The sequence below is a fragment of the Terrapene carolina genome, unplaced genomic scaffold (genome assembly GCF_002925995.2).
Source record: "Terrapene carolina triunguis isolate 2854851 unplaced genomic scaffold, T_m_triunguis-2.0 Scaffold199, whole genome shotgun sequence".
NCBI classification, from domain to species: Eukaryota; Metazoa; Chordata; order Testudines; family Emydidae; genus Terrapene; species Terrapene triunguis.
In genome coordinates, this window is record NW_020664550.1 from 4,203,915 (window position 1) to 4,225,521 (window position 21,607).

At 50.2% G+C, this 21,607-nt stretch overlaps 1 protein-coding gene across 3 annotated transcripts in view; it reads right to left on the reverse strand.

Moving 5' to 3' along the window:
• The window catches only part of LOC112109555 (forkhead box protein P4), an 89,125-nt gene that overhangs the window by 64,540 nt on the left and 2,978 nt on the right, over positions 1–21,607 (reverse strand). For all 3 annotated transcript variants that reach the window (XM_026655241.1, XM_026655240.1, XM_026655239.1), the window contains exon 2: positions 2,960–3,049. In XM_026655241.1, the coding sequence (XP_026511026.1) occupies positions 2,960–3,049 (90 nt within the window). The remainder of the gene's footprint in view (positions 1–2,959; positions 3,050–21,607) is intronic.

Genomic DNA, 21,607 nt, shown 5'->3' on the forward strand with positions numbered 1-21,607 from the left:
ACCATCCAGCCCAGTCTCCCGTCCCTGCCAAGGTGGGATTCCTTCCCCTAGTGCTTTGTCCCGTCTAAAAATTTAAAAGATTTCAAGGAACGGGACTTCCACTGCTCTCACAGAGAGGCTATTCCTACCCCCAACATGCCACAGGCCTGATCTGAAGCACACTGTGGTCAAGGGGAACGAAGGCACGAGGTGGAGCAAATCCGCTCGATATCAGGTTTGCCGAGAGAGGGGAAGGGAGGTGGAGACCCCCCAGGCGCTCAAAGACACCCCCTTGCCCAGCCCCAGCGATAATGCTGTCAGTGCAGACCTGAGGGAAGGAAAGAACAAGACAGACCTGATAGAGAGAGAGAGAGAGAGAGAGAGAGACGGGTGAAAAGATCAGGAGGCAATTATACAGCTTGCAACAAAACAGGGGGAAGAAGGAAAAACAATAATAAAAAGCCGGGGGGGGGGGGGGGGAGGGGGGAGAAAAATTTAATCCCTGTTTCATTCCAGGCGCGCGTTGCCGGGGGGGGGGGGGGGTGGAGAGAGGAACAAACAGCAACAAAACTGTCCCGTGGATCTCGCTCTCTGGGGCACCTGGATGAGCAGAAACAGACCTTCCTCTCCTCCCTCCTGCCCCAGATTCCCCCTCCCGCGTCCAGCGGGCTTTGGAGCCAGCTCTGCCTGCTGTAGGAAGGACCTCCGGCTCAGAGAGAACTCGTGCTAATTACTTTCCTTTGTTAATTAAACCCACGTGGCTCTAATAAGGTAACCTGCTGTTCGCCGATAAATTTAATTAGCCTGAAGGGAGAGCCCCTCCGCACAGCTCTTTAAATTGTCACTTTACATTCGCTTGGGACTTGCTTCTCTCCTTCTCTTTTTGGAGTTAGGCCCCCTTTGCTGGCCCCCCTTCGTGGGAGGAACCTGCCGGAGCGTGGCTGAGGCTGCCAGTCAACAGGTTGAGGCTAGAGAAGGACACTGCCTGTGAAAAGGTGAGGGGGTTGAGGTCATTACCATGGTCAGCCCCCTTTCCCTCTCTCTTGCGGCAATTTTACTCCTCCTGCCAGCCATCCTTTCTGGCAGCACCACGTTTCCCCCCTCAGCAGTGCCCTGTCAATGCCAGGGTAAACCACCCTGGTATTTGTCTCCCTCTCGTGGCCGGTCTGTGTAAGAGGATAAAGACCTACTACAGCTACCATCTCAGGAGTCCCTCTTTTAGCTCACGCTTTCAGTGCGGCAGGTCCCAGGTTCAAACCTCACTGCCAGTACCTCCCCCTCGTAGTGCCAGTGATCCCAGCGAGCTTCCTCTGGCAGGCAGTGCCCTGCCTCCTGGGAGGAGCCCGCGTATCACCCTTCCCCCCACAGAGCCACGGGCACTAGCTGTCCTGGCATCTCGCCCCACCACACGGGCCTGCTGGCCCCAAGAATGCTTTCCAGGGGACTCTCCCCCATGGGTGGGGTGTCGCAGACTCCTGGGAGGGGAGCGCTGCACCCTCCCACTGCAGTACAGACAGACTCGCCCTGTCTTTCCACAGGGTCCAACGCCCTACAGGCATCTGCTTCCATATCTCTCTCTCTCTCTCCAGGTCCTCGGTTGCCAAATCCAGGGCTGTGTCCAGACAGCTACAGAGCAACAGGACCACTCTGTGCGGAGAGGGGTAAGTCCCAGCCTGTTCCCTCATGTTTAATTGGTGAATCAATTGAGTGCTCAGAAGAAGAGAGATGAACAGGACCGGCCTGAGCCCGGGATACGGAAGGCAGCTGTTGTTCCCTCGCTCCCCAGATGTGCCAACATCCCTCATTCCTGACCCACAGCAGCCCCCTTCCCTGCTTGAGATTCCAAATCCAGGCTCCTGTTGAACTGGCCGCCAGTTGCTTTGCAGCCAGGATGCACTGTGGGTTTTATGATGCGGGCAAATGGGGCCTTACAGGAGTCCACCAAAGGCAACTTCACTCATGACCTGAGCTGGGATTTAAAGCCAGATCTGCAGAGGTGAAAGGCCAGGTCATTAACCCCAGCTCCCTCTCTAACCTGGCAACACCCACTTACCCCACCTCCTTCCTGGACCCTTTCCCGTCATCCTGGGTCAGACTATAAAATAAACTGCCCCTGCTCCCCCCACCACCCTGATGTAAGCCTCTTCACGATAGCTACATAGCCTTAGGGTCATGTCCTTCCATATGGTCCCAGGACATATATGGATACCTCTGTCGCTCTCACACACACTCTCCCCCTAACCCCAAATCTCCCACGTACACTAATATTACACTCCCGCAACCCTCTCCCACCATAAACATGTGCCCCTTACACACAGCTCATTAATACACACCTACTGAAAAACAGCCTCCCCCTACCAGAGCCCGGCCTGCCCCCCAGAACCCACATACGCAGGAGAACTTTGCCTTGGGTGAAATGAAGAAGCCACAAGTTAGATGGATTTGCAACAGCTGTCCTAATCCTCCCCCTAAGCATTCACCGTCTGGCACCAGCAGCCCAAACCAGCGAACAGAGAGGGGGGGAGATTCCTCTCCTGAAATTTAACCTGTATCCAAAATACCGGAGACACTGTCCCTTCCTTCCCCCATTGACTTCTCTTATGGTGAAGCCCAAAGTATACGGACAGGGACTCGAGAGGGACTCTACAAAGTGGTTAAAAATCTTATGGAGTCGTAGTGGAGCACGTGACCTCCCTGTAGGTGTTTTTAAGCCAGGGACTCTATGGCAGGGAGCGTGAGCGTATGCACGCATGTGTCTGTAAATGGACGAGCCTTCCCAAAGCACCCGCAATCATTTAGGAGCACCGTCCTGCTGAAAGTCAATGACGCTCCTAAGCTGCGGAGGCGATCTTGGGAAGCCCACCCAGGACACAGAAATGAAATTCTGGAGATTGTGCCAACCCCCCCAATGGAGGAGTTCTCTTTGTGCTAGTAGAACACTTCCCATAAGGGTTTGGGTGAAGGTGGTTCTCTGCCTCACCTGGACTGCGGGTTGCTTGTTCTCATTGCTGCTAGGAGAGGTCAGCCCCGTGGCCTGCTGCAGAAGGAACTGTCTTGCCACCTGGAGAGCCTGAAAAAACAAAAACAAAAAAAGATAAGAGAGTGGTGGAGGAGAAGAGGTAATTTCCCTTTTCAAGCTCCTTGTGCCTTATCTACCTGTGTATGCGCTCACTACCTAGACACCATCCAACCGGAGACAGACCCACTTACTGGTACAGCCAGCAGGATAAAGCAGTCTCAGGAAGCCCCTTAGGGCATGTCTATGCTGCAATCAGACACCCGCGGCTGGCCCATGCCAGCTGACTCGGGCTCTGAGGGCTCGTGCTAAGGGGCTGTTTAATTGCGGTGTAGACAGTCGGGCTGGGGCTGAAGCCTGAGACCCTCCCACCGCGCAGGGTCCTTGAGGCCAGGCTCCAGCCTGAATGTGCACACTGCAATTAAACAGTCCCTTAGCCAGAGCCCGAGTCAGCCGGCACAGGCCAGCTGCAGGTGTCTGATTGCAGTGTAGACATACCCTTAAGATTAACTGGATGAGAGCAACAGAGGGATAATGCAAGGAATAGCACCAAAAGAGAGTAGCTCACTTGTTGGAGGAAGATGGCCTTGGACTCAGGAGAGGCAGGTTCTATTCTCAGCTATAGCACAGATTCTCCCTGTGTGACCTTGGGCAAATCACTGTGCCGGTCTGTGACTCAGTTCCCCATCTGTAGAATGGGCATGCTAATCTTTGCCTACCTCACAGGGGTGCAGTGATGCTAAATCCATTTGTTAGGTGCCTGGAGGGGAGCATATAACTACCAGAGGAGTAGACCAAGTAAAGAGCAGGATTTCACCCCCAAATGAATAACCAGTGACAGAATGTGGACATTCTGCAGATAATTTTCAGCAATGCAGGAGAGGAGTTTAGCAGTACTTGCTAGTGACGGCACATGAATCTGTTTATTTTATGGGCGTCTGCCTGGAAAGTGTTGTTAGTTTCCTGAGCATTCACTGATTTGTTTTCAATAATATTTAAGTCACTTGTATTAACTAAAAATGAAACACTTCGCTGGCATTGGAGAAAAGCACGAGTCAGTGAGATTGCCAGTCAAGGCGTGTGCAAAAACACGCTGTGAAAGCAAGTGGGGGAAAACGGTGGGTGAAAACGAATGCAAGCCCAATCAAGCGAGTGCACCAGGGCACGAGGAAGAGAGTAACTGCGAGAATGAGTGCGTGAGCACGAGGCATGCACAAGAGAATGCACGTGCGCAAACGTGCGGAAGAGCCAAAGTGTCCACGAGAGCTGGTGAAAGACGGCAAACGTGTGAAAGAAACCAAGAGGGCGTGCAAAAAAGAGTGAGAGAAGCACAGGACAGAGAGGTTTCATTCAGGAGCTGAGAGCAGGCAAAGAGAAGGGAATAAATTCTAACACAAACAATCCTGTGGTAATCCGGGCTGCTGCTCCCAGGTCCGTTTCCTCATACGTTCCTTATTTTTTGCTTTTAAAGATTTTTTTTGGGGGTGGGGGTGGGGAGGGGTACCTTTCTGAACAACAAAGTCATTGTAGTCCTGCCTGCAAGACAGGTTTTTATTACAGCGCAGAGACAGGAGGGGGGAGTGGAGGGGGAGAGGTCGGAGGGTCATAGCCCAGCTTGGCGGTGCTGCAAACAGCATGTGGGTTCCAGTGAGCTGTCAGCGCCAGGGCCGTAAATCAAGGCCCTGGCTTCCAAGAGGCGGCTGTGCGCTCCTAGGCAGTGGAGGCACTTGCAGGGTGTGTCACAAAGAAAGAGCCGCTTGTTAATTTTCCACATTTCCATCTATAAAGAACAAAGTTACTTTCCGTCAGGCATTTATACATTATATACTGTACCGTACACACTGTTTGGAGGGGCAGCTGAATTTACACTCAAAAGCGGAGAGATTAGCACACTCACTTGCATATATCCAGAGTAATTACATATACAAATGCACGTGGGTAGGGGTAAGGCACATAATATAGTTACATACATATTTACACCTACACAGTGTCATTAGATTAATGAATATGCCATTTCAATGTAATCCGTGTTGTTGTGTGCGCATTACACAGGACACAAGCAAATCAGGTTGTCCATCACATATATAGCATATACGCAGTATAATTATATATTCACACACATACAGTCTGCATAATTATCTAGTGTTGACCAAACACGCAAACCACTCTCAAGCAGCCATCCAATGGACCATCAAAAAAAGATTAGCTGGCTACTGTTTAAACCAAGGGTCTAATTTAGGTCTTGTCTACACCGGGAAGTTATTTCTGCAATAAGGCAGGGTGTGACTTGAAAGTGCATTAGTTATTCTGGATTAGCTCACTGTGTGCACTCTCTTATTCTGGAACAGCAGCACCTTTTTCAGTTTGGCTTAATCTGCTTCCAAAGCAATAGCTATACCAGTCCATTTTCCCATGTAGACAAACTGTAAGATGCAAGAGACAAATCTTGAGATTATTTCGAAGTGGCTACTGAAGCTGGGGGTCCTTATTGCAAGTTGCATCTACTACACACACACAGAAAGAAAATCCTTTGATATTTAGACCCCATTCTCCAGTAAACACACACACGCACACACACGAATACACTGTGGTACAGTACATCTTGATATGGTGCAGTTCCAGCTCCACTGTCAGAATATACCACATCAAGGGACCCAAACAAATGGAGTTGTGCCCCAAACACAGCTAAAAGCACATGTCAGTTTTGCAGCGCAGACAGAAACCAAGCTGTGTTTGTGAATCAAGCAACCGCTCTGGAGAGTGGCAACCTTATTCTCCATTTGTGGCACACTTACAATTTAGACTCCAGAAGACTAAAATGCTTTAGTCTAACACAAAAGTTATTGGGCTCAACACAGGGGTAACAGGGGGAAATTTAATAGCCTGGGATATACAGGAGGTCAGACTAGATCTAATTGTCCCTTCTGGCTTACACGCTATGAAATCAATGAAAGTCAAAAGCCCAAGATCTTCAAAACACATGGAGGGGGAGGCTAAAATTGGTCTCTTAGGACCGTATTTAGGCACTTAAGTCAATCCACTGGTACTGATGGACTCCCAGTCCTTTGGAAAACACAAGACAACAGAATAATGAACAATCCACCCATCTACCTTTGTGTGCTGCTGGGCATAAACTGAGTGCTTCAAGGCCAAAGCGGGGGGTCGGGGGGCAAGAAATTCGTCAGAGGAACTTACAGGGAAGGTGGGAACCAGGAGAACAGTAGGCAGCTGGTGCAAAATGACCACAAGGAAATCACGCCCAGAATTCACCTGGTTTTAGGTTTCATCATCAGAAAAAAAAACCCAAAACAAACCCTCTGAGGGCACATCTTCACTAGGAATGACGGTATTTTCTTACCTCCTGTTACTACGTGGAACAAACACGAGGTAAAATCCTAGGGAAGACAAGGCAGTGTGTTTCCACATGTATGAGCACATCAAGACAAACCCTCCCCTCCCCTCCCCTGTAGTCTTTACATTGACCTGATAACTCATTATTATTTGTATTACTGTAGTGCCTGGGAGTCCCACTCATGGGGCAGAACCCCAATGTGCTAGGCCCTGTACACTCAGAACAGACAGTCCCTGCTCCAAAGAGCTTCCAATTGAAGTATAATACAAGACAAGAGACCAGCAGATGGATCCAGACAGATCGGGGAGGACCAGGAAATGACAAGAATTGGTCAGCGTGATAGACAGATGTCTCAGGGCACCATCAGCCTAGCCACTGTCAAGGCATGATGGCAAGGGAAAGAGTTTTGAGGAGGAATTTGAAGGTGGATAAAGAGGTAGCTTTGCAGGTATTTACAGGGAGCAACTCCCAAAGAAAAGGGGAAAAGCACCAAGGTGCTTGTATGAAAATTTAAACGTGCTTAAACTATCACTAGCATTTTGCCTTGTGGTAGCTAATCAAATAAACAACACAATCTCCCCCTCACTCCAGTGAAGACAAGATCAGAGGGCTCATAAAACTTCTTTCTCAAGGAACCCCAGGCTGATGGGTTTGTGCAAAACTACCAAATGACTGTTTCTACCTGAAAATTCAGGGCAGTTTCTACCCAATTTCATGCTGAACTTTTTAGTTTGTTCAAAAGAAAACTTGGTGGGAAAAGGGGGGGGGAGGAACCCAAACACGTGAACCTGCTGCAGGATGATCAAACCCCAAATTTGCACAAACGCCCAGACTAGAACGAGACTACTACAAATTACACCTCTACCCCGATATAACGCTGTCCTCGGGAGCCAAAAAATCTTACAGCATTATAGGTGAAACCGTGTTATATTGAACTTGCTTTGATCTGCCAGAGCGCGCAGCCCCGCCCCCCCGGAGCGCTGCTTTACCGCGTTATATCTGAATTCGTGTTATATCGGGGTAGAGGTGTATTATGAGCACAATTCCTGCCAGTCTGCAGTAGGGACAGAAAATGCATCATTGTCCACTTAGAAGTCATGTTTCTGTATGAAATTCTTTTTATTTACCTATACATAAGGCCTGCTCTACGCACAGATTACGTACTGATATAACTATATCAGGCAGGGGCATGATTCTTACTGAATGTTAAACCACTGCAACCCCTTGTGTGGCGACAGCTAGTATAAAAGTCCTTAATCCAGTACAGCAGGTTCCCTTTCCCATATGGGAATAGATATTCCAGTCTAAGATATCTTTACACCACTATCAGTACACCCTAAGAGGGTTGTACCTCTACCTAGAAAACTTTTGTGTTCAGACAAGCTGCAAAATTAACGCTGAATTCTCCACTCCTCTCATCTGACAGTGGTTTGTGCAGGCTCAGTATTACAGTTCCCCCCGCAGAGACAATTTCCTCTGTTGTTTGTGTGGACCTTTCCCACAGTGAAAGGCAGAGAAAAATCAAACCTCAAAAAGAAATGGGAAAATATCATTGTGAAGAAAACAAAAAAACTGGCCAGAGGATTCGGGGGCAAGTTTAGAACCTGAAGCTACTTTTTTAAAATTCCTTTTTTGAAACTGACTAGATTTCAAGCTGGCAGCATCCCTGTGAGGAGCAGAAATTCCATGTCGGCTGCAAGAGGAACTCCAAAGGTGCACGGGAACACACAATCAGGCACTAGCAAGCCTGCACGGATGTAGCACAGGGCAGCACTGTGCAATTCTTTGCAGTGGCACAAGCAGACCTGGACACCCTTGTGGCTGTACCTCAGCCTGCTCCCCACATGCACTATGTGTAAAGACCAGCGATGTCACCTTTGACTATATCCCTCACTGGTATCGCACAGTGAGGTAATTCTATAGCCACTTTTGCCCAAGGACCTTCATGCTTCACTGTGTCTTTGTAAGAGGAAGGGCAGATTTCGGTTTGGAGTGAGAGATCTTGGGTTTTATCCCCAACTCTGCTGGCCTACTGTGCAACCTTGAGCAAATCCATTAACACCTCCCCACCCCACCCCCCGAACCTCAGTTTCCTTCTCTTTCAATGGGGACACCACTGAACTCACAGGGGAAGCTGCAAGGCTAAATTAGCTGATCTTTGCAAAAAGTGCTTTGAGATCATTTTGCAGATGGGGCGGGGGGAGAAGAGGCACAGAGTGAGGAGGAAGTGGCTTGCTCCAGGTCACGCAGCAAGTCAGCGCCAGAGTCCAGAGAAGAATCCATGAGTGCCAGCTACCGGTCTCACCCCGATCTAACCACTAGGTAATGCTGCCTGCCCGGAATTCTCTCTCTCTCTCTCTAAACTCTCCGAATTATTTTCCCAACAGCTCTCTAGAAGTTAAGCATGGGACAGAGAGGAAAAAGCAGACACACAAAAGGAGAGAAGCTGAGCGAAGGCAATGCCTCAGCGTGACGGCTGAGCCGATCGGAAGCCCAGCTTGCCAAAGGAGATCGTGCTGCTGTAGCCAGCAATTGAGGGCTCCGAGATACCCGGTTTTAACTGCACGAGCCACACAAGGAGAGCTTTGTTCGCGGGGAGATGCGGGGACAGCCCCTGGTTTTATGAGGCTTTGGGAACCCTGTAAAAGTCTGCATGGGTTTATTAAGCTGGCAAATTACTTGAACAAGAAGAATACGGCTCGTGCCAACGCCAGGCCTTGTGTCAAAAGGGCACCAAGCCAGGCTGATCCGGGGGAGACGGGACGAAGCCCTGCCACTTGGAGACGGGGACGCCCATGACGAGCGGGCACACGTGCGCCGAGGAGGCGCGGATGGAATGCAGGAGGCCCACCCCGAACAGGCTCTCATGGGGCAATTTAATTCACTCCCTGCTGACTCTCTCACTTTGTTGTGCTCTGAAGCACGAAATTACAAGATTTACAGGAAAAAATGACATGGCCTTCCAATCTCACACAGGGGCCTCCCCATGACAGCCCTGCAGCTCGCCCAGAGAAGCAACCCCCTTCTCTCCTACCCCCCCGGCCCTGCCAGATGGCCAGGGATGGCCGAGAAACCAACAGAAGAGTTACAGAGATATCTGCCGGGCGGGGGACGAGGGGGGGGGGGGAAGGGTAGGGGTGTGGGGTAGGGGACAGCTTTCCATTCCAACCACCTGCCGCTAAGAAGACTGGCACCAGTTTTGTTTTGGCGCGAGCATTTTTCAATCAGACAGCCAGCACGCAGGCATGACTGGGAGGCGGAGGTGCAGCACCTCCCAACTCTGCTGTGTAGTGGAGACCACGTTACACCATCAGTGCACTCACCCGATGGCTCAGAGTCACTGAGCTGGTCATGCGACATGGGGACGGCCAGGTTGGACCAGACCCGGGGTCCATCTACACCAGCATGCTGTCTCCACCAGCCCCAGCTGCTTCAGTGCAAGGTGCCCTGCAGTGACTGGACCTGCCACCAAGGAAAGTTTTATTCTAACCCCGCAGACTTGACTGACTCTAGCAACTTGCACTCGGAGCTCCCTCTCCTACCTCAGTGATGAGCCCCGTGCCCACACAGCCCATTTGTGTGTGATTTAAGTCACCACAGAGCCAGGGCTCGCGCTGGTGGGTTAGAATTGAATGGGAGATGACTGGTACTGGCTGGCAAAACCCAAGGGCTTAACTTGCTTCTCTGAGACAGCCATACAGGAAGATGGGGACCCACGGCATTAGCCTTTCATCTTTTTCAGGGGCTTAGCATTCAGGTTAGCTACTCCATCACCACAGGTCAAATGGTCATTGAGGCAACATCCACTACTCAGGAGAGACTGCTGAGATCTAGAACAGCTGCTGGTCAGAACGGAGATGCATTGGCATAGCTGTATGGGGGAAAACCAGAATTTTACTCCTACTTACCAGTGATGGGGGCGAGGTAATGGCATGATCAGAGAGGGATCATCATTCATCTTGATCCCCAGGTGACCCATTTTGCCAGTGTATGAAAGGCTCAGAGACCAGCCCAACCCATAATCCAGGTTCTCAACACCCCAGAACCTGGCGGGAGCAGAACTGTACAGCTCTGGCCCAGCTCTAACAAACTCAGTGGGAGTCACTTGGCAAGCAAAGAAAGCGGGTCATCATGGGATATTCACTGCCACCCAGAGATGACCTCAGTCCATTGCTGTCTTTCCTCAGGAAACAATGAAGCTGCGCTTACAAAAGTCTTGCTTGATTTACGATGGGTGCTTTCTCTACCAGATTCCAACCTGGGGCTCCCAACTAGGGCCAGAACCACCTTGAGATGGGAGCAGATATGAAAGGCAAGTTTTTTTGGACAGGTCACTTGCACTTGCTAACCTCTTTCAACAGGCCAGAAGATTAGCTTCAAAAAGCAACACTTGAAGTTAGCAGTATGGACCACCTCTTAAAGCTAGAAAGCATGAAGTCCAAGTTACCCATAATTCTTTGCTATTTAATTTTGAGAACATGGGAAAAAGAAAAAAAGGTCCCCATTTAGAAGAGAATTTGGCTTCACCTCCTGCTAATGATCTATGAAATGGGGGGGGAGGAAGAGGGGGAGGGTTAATTGTACCCTGCTCCACGGTGCTATTCAACGAGTCATTAGTGCGATAGCCACAATTAGGAACAAATAGTTTGTGTCCAATTTGTCTCCTGGATGATTGTCTTTGATCAGTAAATTAGCCCATTTTAAAAAGAAGTTTGTAAGACCTAAGACACATCAACAGCTGACACCGCCTGGCTTCCCCATTTACAAGACCAGTGGCAGCAACTGTTACTGAGCAGAGGAAATGCAAATGTTGGGGTGGCGGAAGGGGAAGAGACCTGACCTACATAGTGGTTTTGTGCTGAGTTAACTATTTCTGTGAGGGGTGTTTACCCAACAAAGCTAAGATCAGGAAGACCCCTAGTGAGGATGCAGTTGTACCAGTACACTGGCACAGTTTGTAGAGCTTAAGCACCGTTGTACTGGTATAACTGCGTCCACATTAGAGGATCACGCCACTTAATGACACCAGTTTCTAAACAGATATAGTAAAAGTAGTATCAAAAAGCCCTTTGTATGTATACAAGCCCTTAGTTCCTTGGAAAAAGAGGCTTCCCCTATTTCTAAATTCCCATCTAGATCCAGATTCAAAACTGCCCCAAAGCCCAGGGCTTTCTGAATCGGGGTGTCTGGATTTCTTTGTATATGCTTCATACTTGATTTTCATCTGCTTCTTTGCAGCTAGGCTGTACAACTCCAGAGCAACAAGAACTACTAGGAAAAAAAGAGTCTCAGATTAATCCCGGGTGTGGCGAACGCAATGTCCGGACAACAGAAGTGTTATGCTAGTATCAGATCCCAAGAAGAAATAAGAGATTCTGCTGTAGTGAGAATTCCCCACCAGGACGCACTGGAAAAATTGAATAACCACAGCTCTATTGGCTAATGAGTCTGGAGAGGCTGTTCTCTTTTCACCTGAGAGCCTGATTCCTTTGAGTTCATGCTATGGTTGAAATAAATACTGTATTCCCCCCTCTAATATCAGAAGAAAGCGGGTCATCACAAGTCAGTGTGTGGGGATCTCAGAGCAGGAACAGTCTGCTATCCAGCTTTCCACCCAAGACACATGGCATTTAATTCTTCCCTGGAATAATGCACCTTCTCTAGGCCAGGTTTCATATCTACTGGCGAGCAAAGCAAGCAAGCCAAGGAGCAAATGAACCTGGTGATGAAGTTGTCCTCCTGTACGAGATGAATCTGGTGCGTCCCATCCCTCGTTCCTAGAAGTCCTGTTTTTATCCCCATCACAAAAAACCACCACCAGTTAGAACTAAGTGGCCTCCATGTTGGCAGTCCCAGGAGAGACTAAAAATTGAACGGGACTTAGAGACTGAGCTTCCACACAGACTCCAATGGGAATCAAACCTGTGCCTTTCGTCAGCCCATATGGCAAGTCGATTTGCTGAACAACCTTCTTGCCTAGCGGTTAGAGCAGCAGCCTGCCACTCAGGAAACTTGGGTTCCATTTCTATCCCTGGCCTGCTGGGTGACCCTGGGTAAGTCACTCCCTGCTCCCTGTGCTGCACTTCATTGTGCCTCAGTTTCCCCCAAGCTGTAAAACAGGGATAATGATGCTGACCACCTTTGTACAGCACTGAGAGCTAGAGATGAAAATTGCTATACAAGAGCTAGGCATTATTACTACTGCCGGGGAGAGCCGGGTCCCCACAGGACCATTTAATGGAGAAACCCCAGAACTAACCAGCATGGAAACGCAAGAGAAGCGCCTCCAAGTCAGGACTGGATTAGCTGGGATGATCACTTAGAGGGGAGGCCAGGAATGGAAGGCAAGGCATTTTCAGTAGAGGCTCTCTCCTTAAGGAACTCCATTCTTCTTTGGGTTCTTCAGAACTTGATAGCCTTCAGGGCCCAGCATTAAGTATGTACGCAGGCAGTTAAATGAATTTCTGAATTGGGAGAGTTAAGACCATACCAGCCAGCTAAGGTAGCCACTGGGCTAACAGCAGTGCTTAAGCACTCAGATGCTATGGTGATAGATGCTGGTACACAGAGAACCCAGATGGATAGCACTTTGGATACTCCAAGAGGACAAGCCTATGTTTTCAGAAGTGACTCATGATCAGGGATGCCCAACTAGAGCATGGGGCATGATTTTCAGAGGGGTGGGTGCTCAGGCACTTGAAAAATCAGGTGCCTTGAAGGGGTCTCAAGCCGGGGTTCCAAAATCACTGGGTCACTTTGGAAAATCTTTGCAGAATAAAAGCATAAAAATATTAGGGCCAAGTCTTTTATTAAAAAAAAAAAAAAAAACCACACAGCACATTTTTAATTAACAGTAGTCACCCAGACACTACAGCAGGAGAGGCCAAAAGACCATGTGCTCTTTACTGCACCAGGAGGGTGTGGATTTCCATACAGCATGGGGATGAAACAGTGGCTGAAACTAACCAAGGGAATTCCCACCTGGATGGGACAAAAGCTTTCAATGGGGCCTTAACCTCCAATGATAAAAAAAAAAAAAAACACCAAAAAAATTAAATTAACAAAAGCGAGGGGGTGGGGGGGAAAGAGGGGACTATAAAAAATGATATTGTATCTCCCCCCCACCCCAATCTCCTTTTACCCCAAAAGAGCTTTTGGGGAATAAAAAGATTATAAATTATTTTTACACTACCCTTATAAAAATGACATCGTCACATTCCAGAATTAGAACTATTAAAATAAAACAGAGATATTTTTAGATGGATATTAACCGTAAATGATGCCATATTGAAAACCACTCCCCCACTCCACTTCCTCCATCCCCATTCTAATATAATCAGAACCAAATGGCTCCAAGAGATCAAAATTAATAAAATGACAGAATTCTTTACAAAAAAGGAAAAATCTTTTTCAACTCTCTCTTGGCCCCAGCTGTTCTCCCCTTTGCCACACACACCCTAACGCTTCTGGACTTCGATCCTCCTTGGCTAAAGGGGTTAAATCCATTTTCACTAACGGAGAACACAAGGAACAAGTCTGACCATTGCTCCCAACAATTCCCTTTCTCCCCGTGCTTGGAAAAAAAAAATTAAACATTTATGCTCAGTCATATATGAAATATAAATCAGGCAACCTAACAGAGAGATGAGTTTCACTTAAGTGCTCTAGTCTCATTTTTATCTTAAATACCCTAATAATAGCATATGACATAATACATTTGAAATGCGAGCACATGCTTTTATATCCACACCAGAGTGTCTCCCCACCACCACCTCCATCTCCTTTTCAATAAGAAAAACGGCTGATTTGGTTATAAGTTTGGCGTCTTGTTTTTGTTTAATACCTTAACATTTATTTTACATATGCCTGCAATAAATAGTATTTTTTTTAAAGCACAGAACAAATATTACAGCAGACGGATGGGATGGCTTTTCCAGATGGGCCCTTTCCAGATAATTGCAAGTTGGAAAGTGTGCTACCAGGAGGCCTCAGGCTGACAGGTTCAGCGACAAAGGGAGGAGCAGGAGGGAGTGCTGATTTTGGGGATGGAGGCAAGCATTGTGCAGTCTGAAGCTGGGTTTTCCAGAGCATAAGGAGAGTTAGGTGCTCACATCCCAGTGAAACTCATTAGGATTTAGGAGATTTCCAGGGACATCGGGCACCTGACTGCACTGAAAATCCAAGCCTTCAATCTGCACTGAAAGAGTTCATGGTCTCTAACCTCCCATATGGGTTCCTGCGCGAGTGAGCTGTAGTTGCTGGTTGGGAAGTTGATCTTCCAGGATGCGCTGCCAGCTGGTTTTGGGGTAGGGGGCTGCCTTTAAAAGTCATTTTTGAAAAACCCCATGGGTTAATTAAAAAGGCAAGTTTTCTGATGGTTTGTCCAAGACAAAACCCTCCCTCGTTACTCACCCACCTCCCTCCTTATGCCCCACCTCCATCCCACCATCTCCTCTTCCCTGCTGAGATCTCCCCCTCCTCTGGTTTCCCATCCCAACACCTCTTAATCCTTCCCTGCCTCCTCCCACCTCCTCCTCCCTGTCTTGAACCTCCCTCCCCTTCTCCTTCCACCCACCCCCCCTTTTCTCCCTTTCTGGCTCACTGCCTCCCCCCTTCTCACTCCCCTTCCCTTCCCCTCCCCCCTCTCCCAGCTGCCTGAAGTTGGAAGGTTCCCTTGTCTGGTGCAAGTCACTCACACAAAAGAAGTGCCTGCCCATGCCGAGCGACCCGCCGATGGCAGAGACGCCCTCCTTCCTCAAAGCCCCGCAACAAAGGGACTTCAAGGAGACCAAGTTTTCCCTAACTCCTCGAGGGCAACATCAGAGTACTGGCGCAACTTGGAGATGAGGGTTCTAGGCACCAGTCCCCGCTCCCCCGGGGGGGGGGGCATTGTCCCTCCTGAGCCCTGCGATGGGTGGGCAGCAATGGCCACAGACATCCCCCCTGCCTCTTGGCCAAGTCCTGCTTTAGGCCCCACGTCTCAGAGGAGCTGGACTTGCCTGCCTGGGGCAAGCAGGCTGAAGCCACAGGGAGGCTCCCCTTTGGGGGGCTAGATACAATCGTGACCCCAGAGGTGCCTAAATACACTAGACATCATAGGGCCGAACAGCTCCATCGACTATCCTCAAGTGGTGCCTAAAGGCACATCTGGCCCCCTCCTCCTGGAGCGTCATTCCACTTACTCACGAGTTTGATATCTCCTGTGGAATGGCGAAGGAGACCATAGGGAGGGGAAACGGGGAAGGCCCCCCCCCCCAACAGTGGAGCCGGCCCCATTAGTCTCCAATTGTCCTAGAGAATCCCCCACTAAGCCAGCGCCAGAGCCCCAAAAAACTCCTGCACAGACAATTGCGACCGGACGCTGGCTCATTGAAGGGAGACACGAGACAGCGGGAGGCTGCATGAAATGTCACTCCATCCAGACCCAGCTGGGAAGCAGAAGTTTAAACACAGCCTGTGACATAGGAAGTAAACCTATTCCAAAGGCTGGGTCTGCGGCGGCTGCTTCTGGAGCTGAAATGAGCTTGCTGCCTGTCGGTCTGCATTCTCCACTAGTTACAGGGCAAGGTCAACTGGGTTAGGCAAGAGGAAGAGAGAAGAGCTAAACTTTATAGGAAGCAAGACACATGGAAAAACATAACATGGATCCCTTACATTCCACTAGCACCGTCTCTCCTGAGGGATTCAAAAAACAACCCCCCAAACCCCCACAATCTTTCCAGATACATTTTACATTAGATACACACACCAGTCACCCATCACTGGAATGCAGCCACCTCTGGAGTGAGGGCTGGCAGGTCTTTGGACAGCTCACAACTGGTTTTGATAGGAAGATTATACCCTAACTGGCTCAAACTGCAGGGAGAGGTGAGGAAAATTGCAGGAGGCAGAATGGAGTGAACCAAGTTTGGAACAAGTCTGGCCAAAGCACTAGAGCCACTTTTGTGGAGAAAAATGCTACGATGATCACCTTTATGACTCATTCTGAAGACCAAGCCTGGCCTCCAGGCTCACACAGCACAGGGGGCTTAACCCCCATTTTAAGAGGGGATCTCTGGATCCAAGATTATCAGAAGACATTTGGGGTTCTTCACCTTTTAAGTGCTCAATTGGAAATAACCTTCAAGGGGCCTGATTTCCAGAGGGTGGGTCCAGAACTTTCCGGAAGCCTGGTCAAATTTAAGGCACATCCATTTGGGCACCAAGGAGGAGAGACACTGAGACGTCCAGAATCACTAGTTCAAAATCTTGGCCAGACGCCTGTCAGGTGTGGGAAGAGCTAGGGGCCAGCCCAGTCCCACCACAAGCCTGCGATCAGTATCAGCATTCAGAGAGGGACAGGAGCTCCCCCCGAGAGCCCAGCCCTGGCAGAGATTCATAGAGCCAGCCACACAAGATTTAAGACGACAACACTGAGCATGAAGGAACGCGGGAGAGGCCAAACGAGTTGCTCGGGCTCAGACCAGACCCATCCTGCACCAGGCTTTTCAACCAGTTGGTGCCACCATTTCCCAGGCGGTCACCTAACCAAGTGCCTGGGATGAAAGCTGGAGTGGGCGTCTTGGCGGGGTTCTGCCGCCTGCGGCTCCTGCCCCTCGTGAAGCCAGCGGCAGTCAATGGGCAGCAGGGATGCAGTGCGGACCTGTTGCCGTGGTATCCGGCACATTCCCCCCCATCACTCATCCTGCTACGGGTGATTCTTCTCCACTCACCACCTTAGTCCCCAGTTTCCATCCCGACCTCCCCGCCGGAGGACCATGGAAAGGGAGGAGTTCCACCAATCCTCCCAGCTTCCCCACCTGACTGGGCGTCTTGTTGGGTGGGGGCAGGGCGGGGACTAGCCCCCCGAGTTAAAAACTCATTAATGTGCAAAGACCCGGGTCCTTTTGAATCTTGTTACAGGATGTTAGCACGCTGGAGGTCTCTTGACGTTCCCACAGCAACCACTGTGGGAGTTCCCAGATGCTAGGCAACCCTCCCATGACCCCGGCTGGCCTTTCCCCTCCAGCGACCCCTGCCACAATGTAAGCGCGCGCTATTGAATCCCAGGATGCTTTTCAACTGGGCCCCACCATTGAAATCCAGGGATTTAACCCTAACGCCATCACCTTGCTTGGGGGATGGGGAGGGGAAAGATCCCTCCCCTCCCCTCCACCCTGTTCAGATAGGGCCTGCGGAAGCAAGGCAGGAAGCTGTTTCTAACGCTCCAGTTTGAGAAGGCTGGGGGCTGTTGTCTAGGGGCCTGATTTCAATCCCCGTTACCCCAGTGTAAATCCAGAGTGAAGCCACCGACGGCAATGGATTTACTCTGCGTTTACCAGCAGGGCTAACCAAGATCAGAACCCAGCCCTCGGACATCAACCCAGACTCCAAGGGCTAGATTTGGATCTTGGTTAGGCCTGTTAAGTTAACACAGATCTTACTCTGCTCAAGACACGGGACAGCACAACAGCTACTGAAACTGGCACGAGATTGGACAGCAAGAGACGCCAGAGCAAAATGACATTCAGACTGTCTCTAAAACCATCGGCACCTGGGTTGCAGCTGCACAGTATATGCACATCCCCCACATGCATGCAAATTGGGCATCACTGCACACACTGTCCCTCTTAGCATGGCATGTGCCCATTTTGCACAACCAAGTGTGCAATCTACACTCACGTGGCTAGTGCGTTCAGCTCAAGCACCATCCATGTATAAAAAAAATAAGAACATCCACAGTTCATTTAGACCATACACAAGTACAGAAGGGCTGTGTTAATCCTCATGGGTCAGGGCATAAACCAACCACGAACTGCCTGAGGTCAGGAAGAGAGGCTTTGCCTAGGGGCTGGTTATTCCGTAACCGTCCATGATGGGGTTTTCTTGTACCTTCCTCTGAAGCCGCTCAAGTTAGCCGCTGCCAGAGAAAAGGCACAAAACTAGATTGACCCCGGGTCTGACCCTGCCTGGCAAAACCTAAGTTTGAAAGAAACAAGAACATGGAATAGTGGTTACAACATGGGGCTGGGGGGGGGGGGGGGGGGGGGGGGGGAGGGGAAATCAGTCACAGTTAAAGCTCCACAGGAAAAAATCACATCTTATGGCAGGGAAGCCAAGCCATCTGTCTTGACCTGCACACATTGGGAAGGTGGCCGCGCTGTGGAATCAAGTTAGTTCAAGTCCAATGGGACGCCCAAGATGGTGGGACACACTTATGATGTCACACTGGGCTGTTTGTGCAAGACAGTCTTGCACAGAGTGTGGTGCAAGGACTCTCGTGGGCTCCCAAATGGTTTTTGGCACCCCGAAAGGTGTGCCCATCGGGACATGGGGTTCACCCCACCAAGCGAAGGCCCGTGCTGGAAATAACTGGACAGGTGGGGTCTCTAGCAGGGCAAAGGATGGGAGCTGCCCCTTTTACATGAATGGCTGTTTCAGTTCTTTAGGGAGGCATTAAGGCTGAGGATCCTGTCCAGCTTGGGCAAGTCCAATCTGCTGGCATCTTACCCTGTCACGGCAGTTTCAATTGGAACAGCTCTTCTTCCCTTCCCCTCCTAAACCACAGCGTGACGTGGGCCAAGAGCTCTGGTGAGAACGGGGCAATCACCTCCTGAGTAGGATCCCTCTGTAGCCCTTTGGGATGCATCTGCAGTCTGCAAAGGGTTAAGAGTCCCGAGAACGACAGACTAGTTTCCTAGCACAAAACTCCGGCAGGTAGCTCTCAAGATCTCCCCCGGCCCGGCCCAACCCCCTTTCCTGCACTCGAATTCGGCAACCCCTCCTGGGACCAAGCGCCGGCTGCAGGTCGTGCAGCCACCTCACTCCTTTCATCTCTGTTTAAACAAGCTCTTCAGCTCTGCCCGTTGCGTGGAAACAGACACTCCGTCTTGTTCAAAAATGACGTGCGCGCTCTCTCCAGCGCTGTTTGTTTCAGTCTAAACTCCTGTCAGATGCCTGACTTCTGACTCTCTCTGTTTATCTCTCTCTCCTTCTGTCACCTCATTACTCCGCAGCCCAGCTCACGTTTCCCGGCCTTGTTTACTCTGAGCTCAGGAGACGGGCACTTGCTCAGCGCGGGAAGAGAACGCGCTATATACTGGTGGCAACCGGAATGAACGCAATGAAAAGCTCATGCCGGGACCTGGTCCAAAATCCAGACCCACAGGCAGCCCAATTCTGGGGTTTGAACCCGCCTTGGCAGAAGAGGAACTTCTGCACAGGATCCTCCCTGTGACCTCTCTCACGCCCCACGATCAGTTGGAAAGCCACACGCCTTCTGGAGAGACAAAGGGGTACAGTCTCGTGGTGTGAACATGGCACCAGAAGCCAGGAATTCCCCACTTCTAGTCCCAGTTCTGACTTCTCTTCCTGCCTTGGGCAAGTCATTTCACCTCTGTAAAATGGGGCAACCCCTTCCCTCCCTCCCAGGGGTTTATTTAAGCCAGGCTTGCAAAACTAAGTGTTAATAAAGAACACACATTGTGTTAGGCTGGAGACAATTTTGTGGGAACTCCCCAAGCATCTAAACCCTAGATGATTGTATGTTCGCAACCCCCTTTCGGGGATGGCATCAATCCAATGATTTCCTCCCCATAGACCTCAATGGCCCATAAACAATTTTTCTAAACTCTCCGTGGAATTTGCATTGTTTAAAAAAACAAAACCGAGACATTTCAGGAACTGCAGCACAAACAGGGACATGGGAGCCAGCAGACAGGAACAGCCCAGTGGTCCAGTATCCTGCTTTCTACAGGGGTAAATACCAGATGCGTCTGAGGAAAGTAGAAAACCTTCATAAAGCACCTAATTGTGCAAAACTCTATATATGGGGACATTTACTCCTGACCCCAGCTGGTGTTCAGCTTGTTCCCTGAAGCACAAAGATTGATGGGCCTTAGGAATGTCTATTCAAGCTACTGTCACTGCAGATGTCATTCATGTTTGGAAGCTCACCAAGTAAAACCTTGTGCCAGAGAGTTCCACATGCAGCGTCAAAATATCATCATCATCATCCCACACTCCCTTGTTCCTGGATTATATGATAAGGAGGGCGGGGGGGGGGGAATAGTTTGTGACTCCAAGCACATCTCCTATTGCCTCATCGCTCCCGACTAGCGACCCAGATGGGCGGTGGTGCCCGCAGGGCTGGGGCAGCTGGGATACGAACACCATTGGAATGTCAGGATGAAGAGAATTTGCTAAGGCCAAGAAACCGCGGCATCAGGGACAGGATTTAGGCTGACGAGGGCTAATGGGATGGGTAAATTCTCCGCCTCAGCCCACCAGCCAGTTCTAAAGGAGCACTTTGTAATGCATTCAGTGATTCAGTGACCAGACGACCACAACGGCTGGAAAAGATTCGAAGAGAATTTTAAAATCCACGTCCCCAAATTGCCTCTCCGCTACAGGGGGTTGCGCTTGTGCTTCCCAACACTGTGTCTGACAAACATCTGAATTACCCTCCATTAGCACAGCTTCACTACGGGGTGTCTTGATCATGGCATTCTTGATCTGGGGGTCGAGACCACCCCACCCAGCCCACGTTGCTAGGCAGAAGGGGTGCCTGGGATGGGAAAGGGGGTCCAGGTATGGAAAAGGTTAAGAATCACCCATGTAGATACACTGACCTTGTCAGAGACCATGTCTGGTCTCATGGATCGCAGGTTCTGTTCCCAGCTCTGGAAGGGGAGGACTGCCTAATGCTGAGAGCAAGGATTGGCTACCATGACTGCTGGCTTCCATTCCCCAACTCTGAGAGGCAAGGGCAGGCTAGTGACTAGAGAACAGGATTGGGGCTCCTTGCCACTGACTCACACAACCTTGGTCCAGTCACTTGCCCTCTCTCCCCTACCCCATACGTGAAACAGGGATACCACCAGCACTTCCCTGCCTCCAGGGGTGCGGTGCTGCGACCCTTGCATTCACTAACCTTTCTGACATGCCTTATGAGCCTTTGGTGCTAACACACGGCTCTCTCTGCCTGACCCCCAGCAGCCTGCATGCAGCACCCGGGGACGTGTGAAGGGAAGGAAGTGACCCGGTGCACGTGAGGGGATGAGTGAGCATTCGGGGGGGGGGGAGGCAGACGGCAGGAGCGATAGGAATGCCAGGCACTAATGGGAATCAACTGCCTTTGCCCATTCCCCAGCGGCCTGTGCCAAAAGCCACCGGGGCCCTGGCAAAGTCACTTGTGCTTTCCAAGCACACAGCCCGCCATCCCCTTTGCCTTGTCCCGGCTGCGAATGAACAAGCGCCTCCTATTTACCATGGCTAGGCGA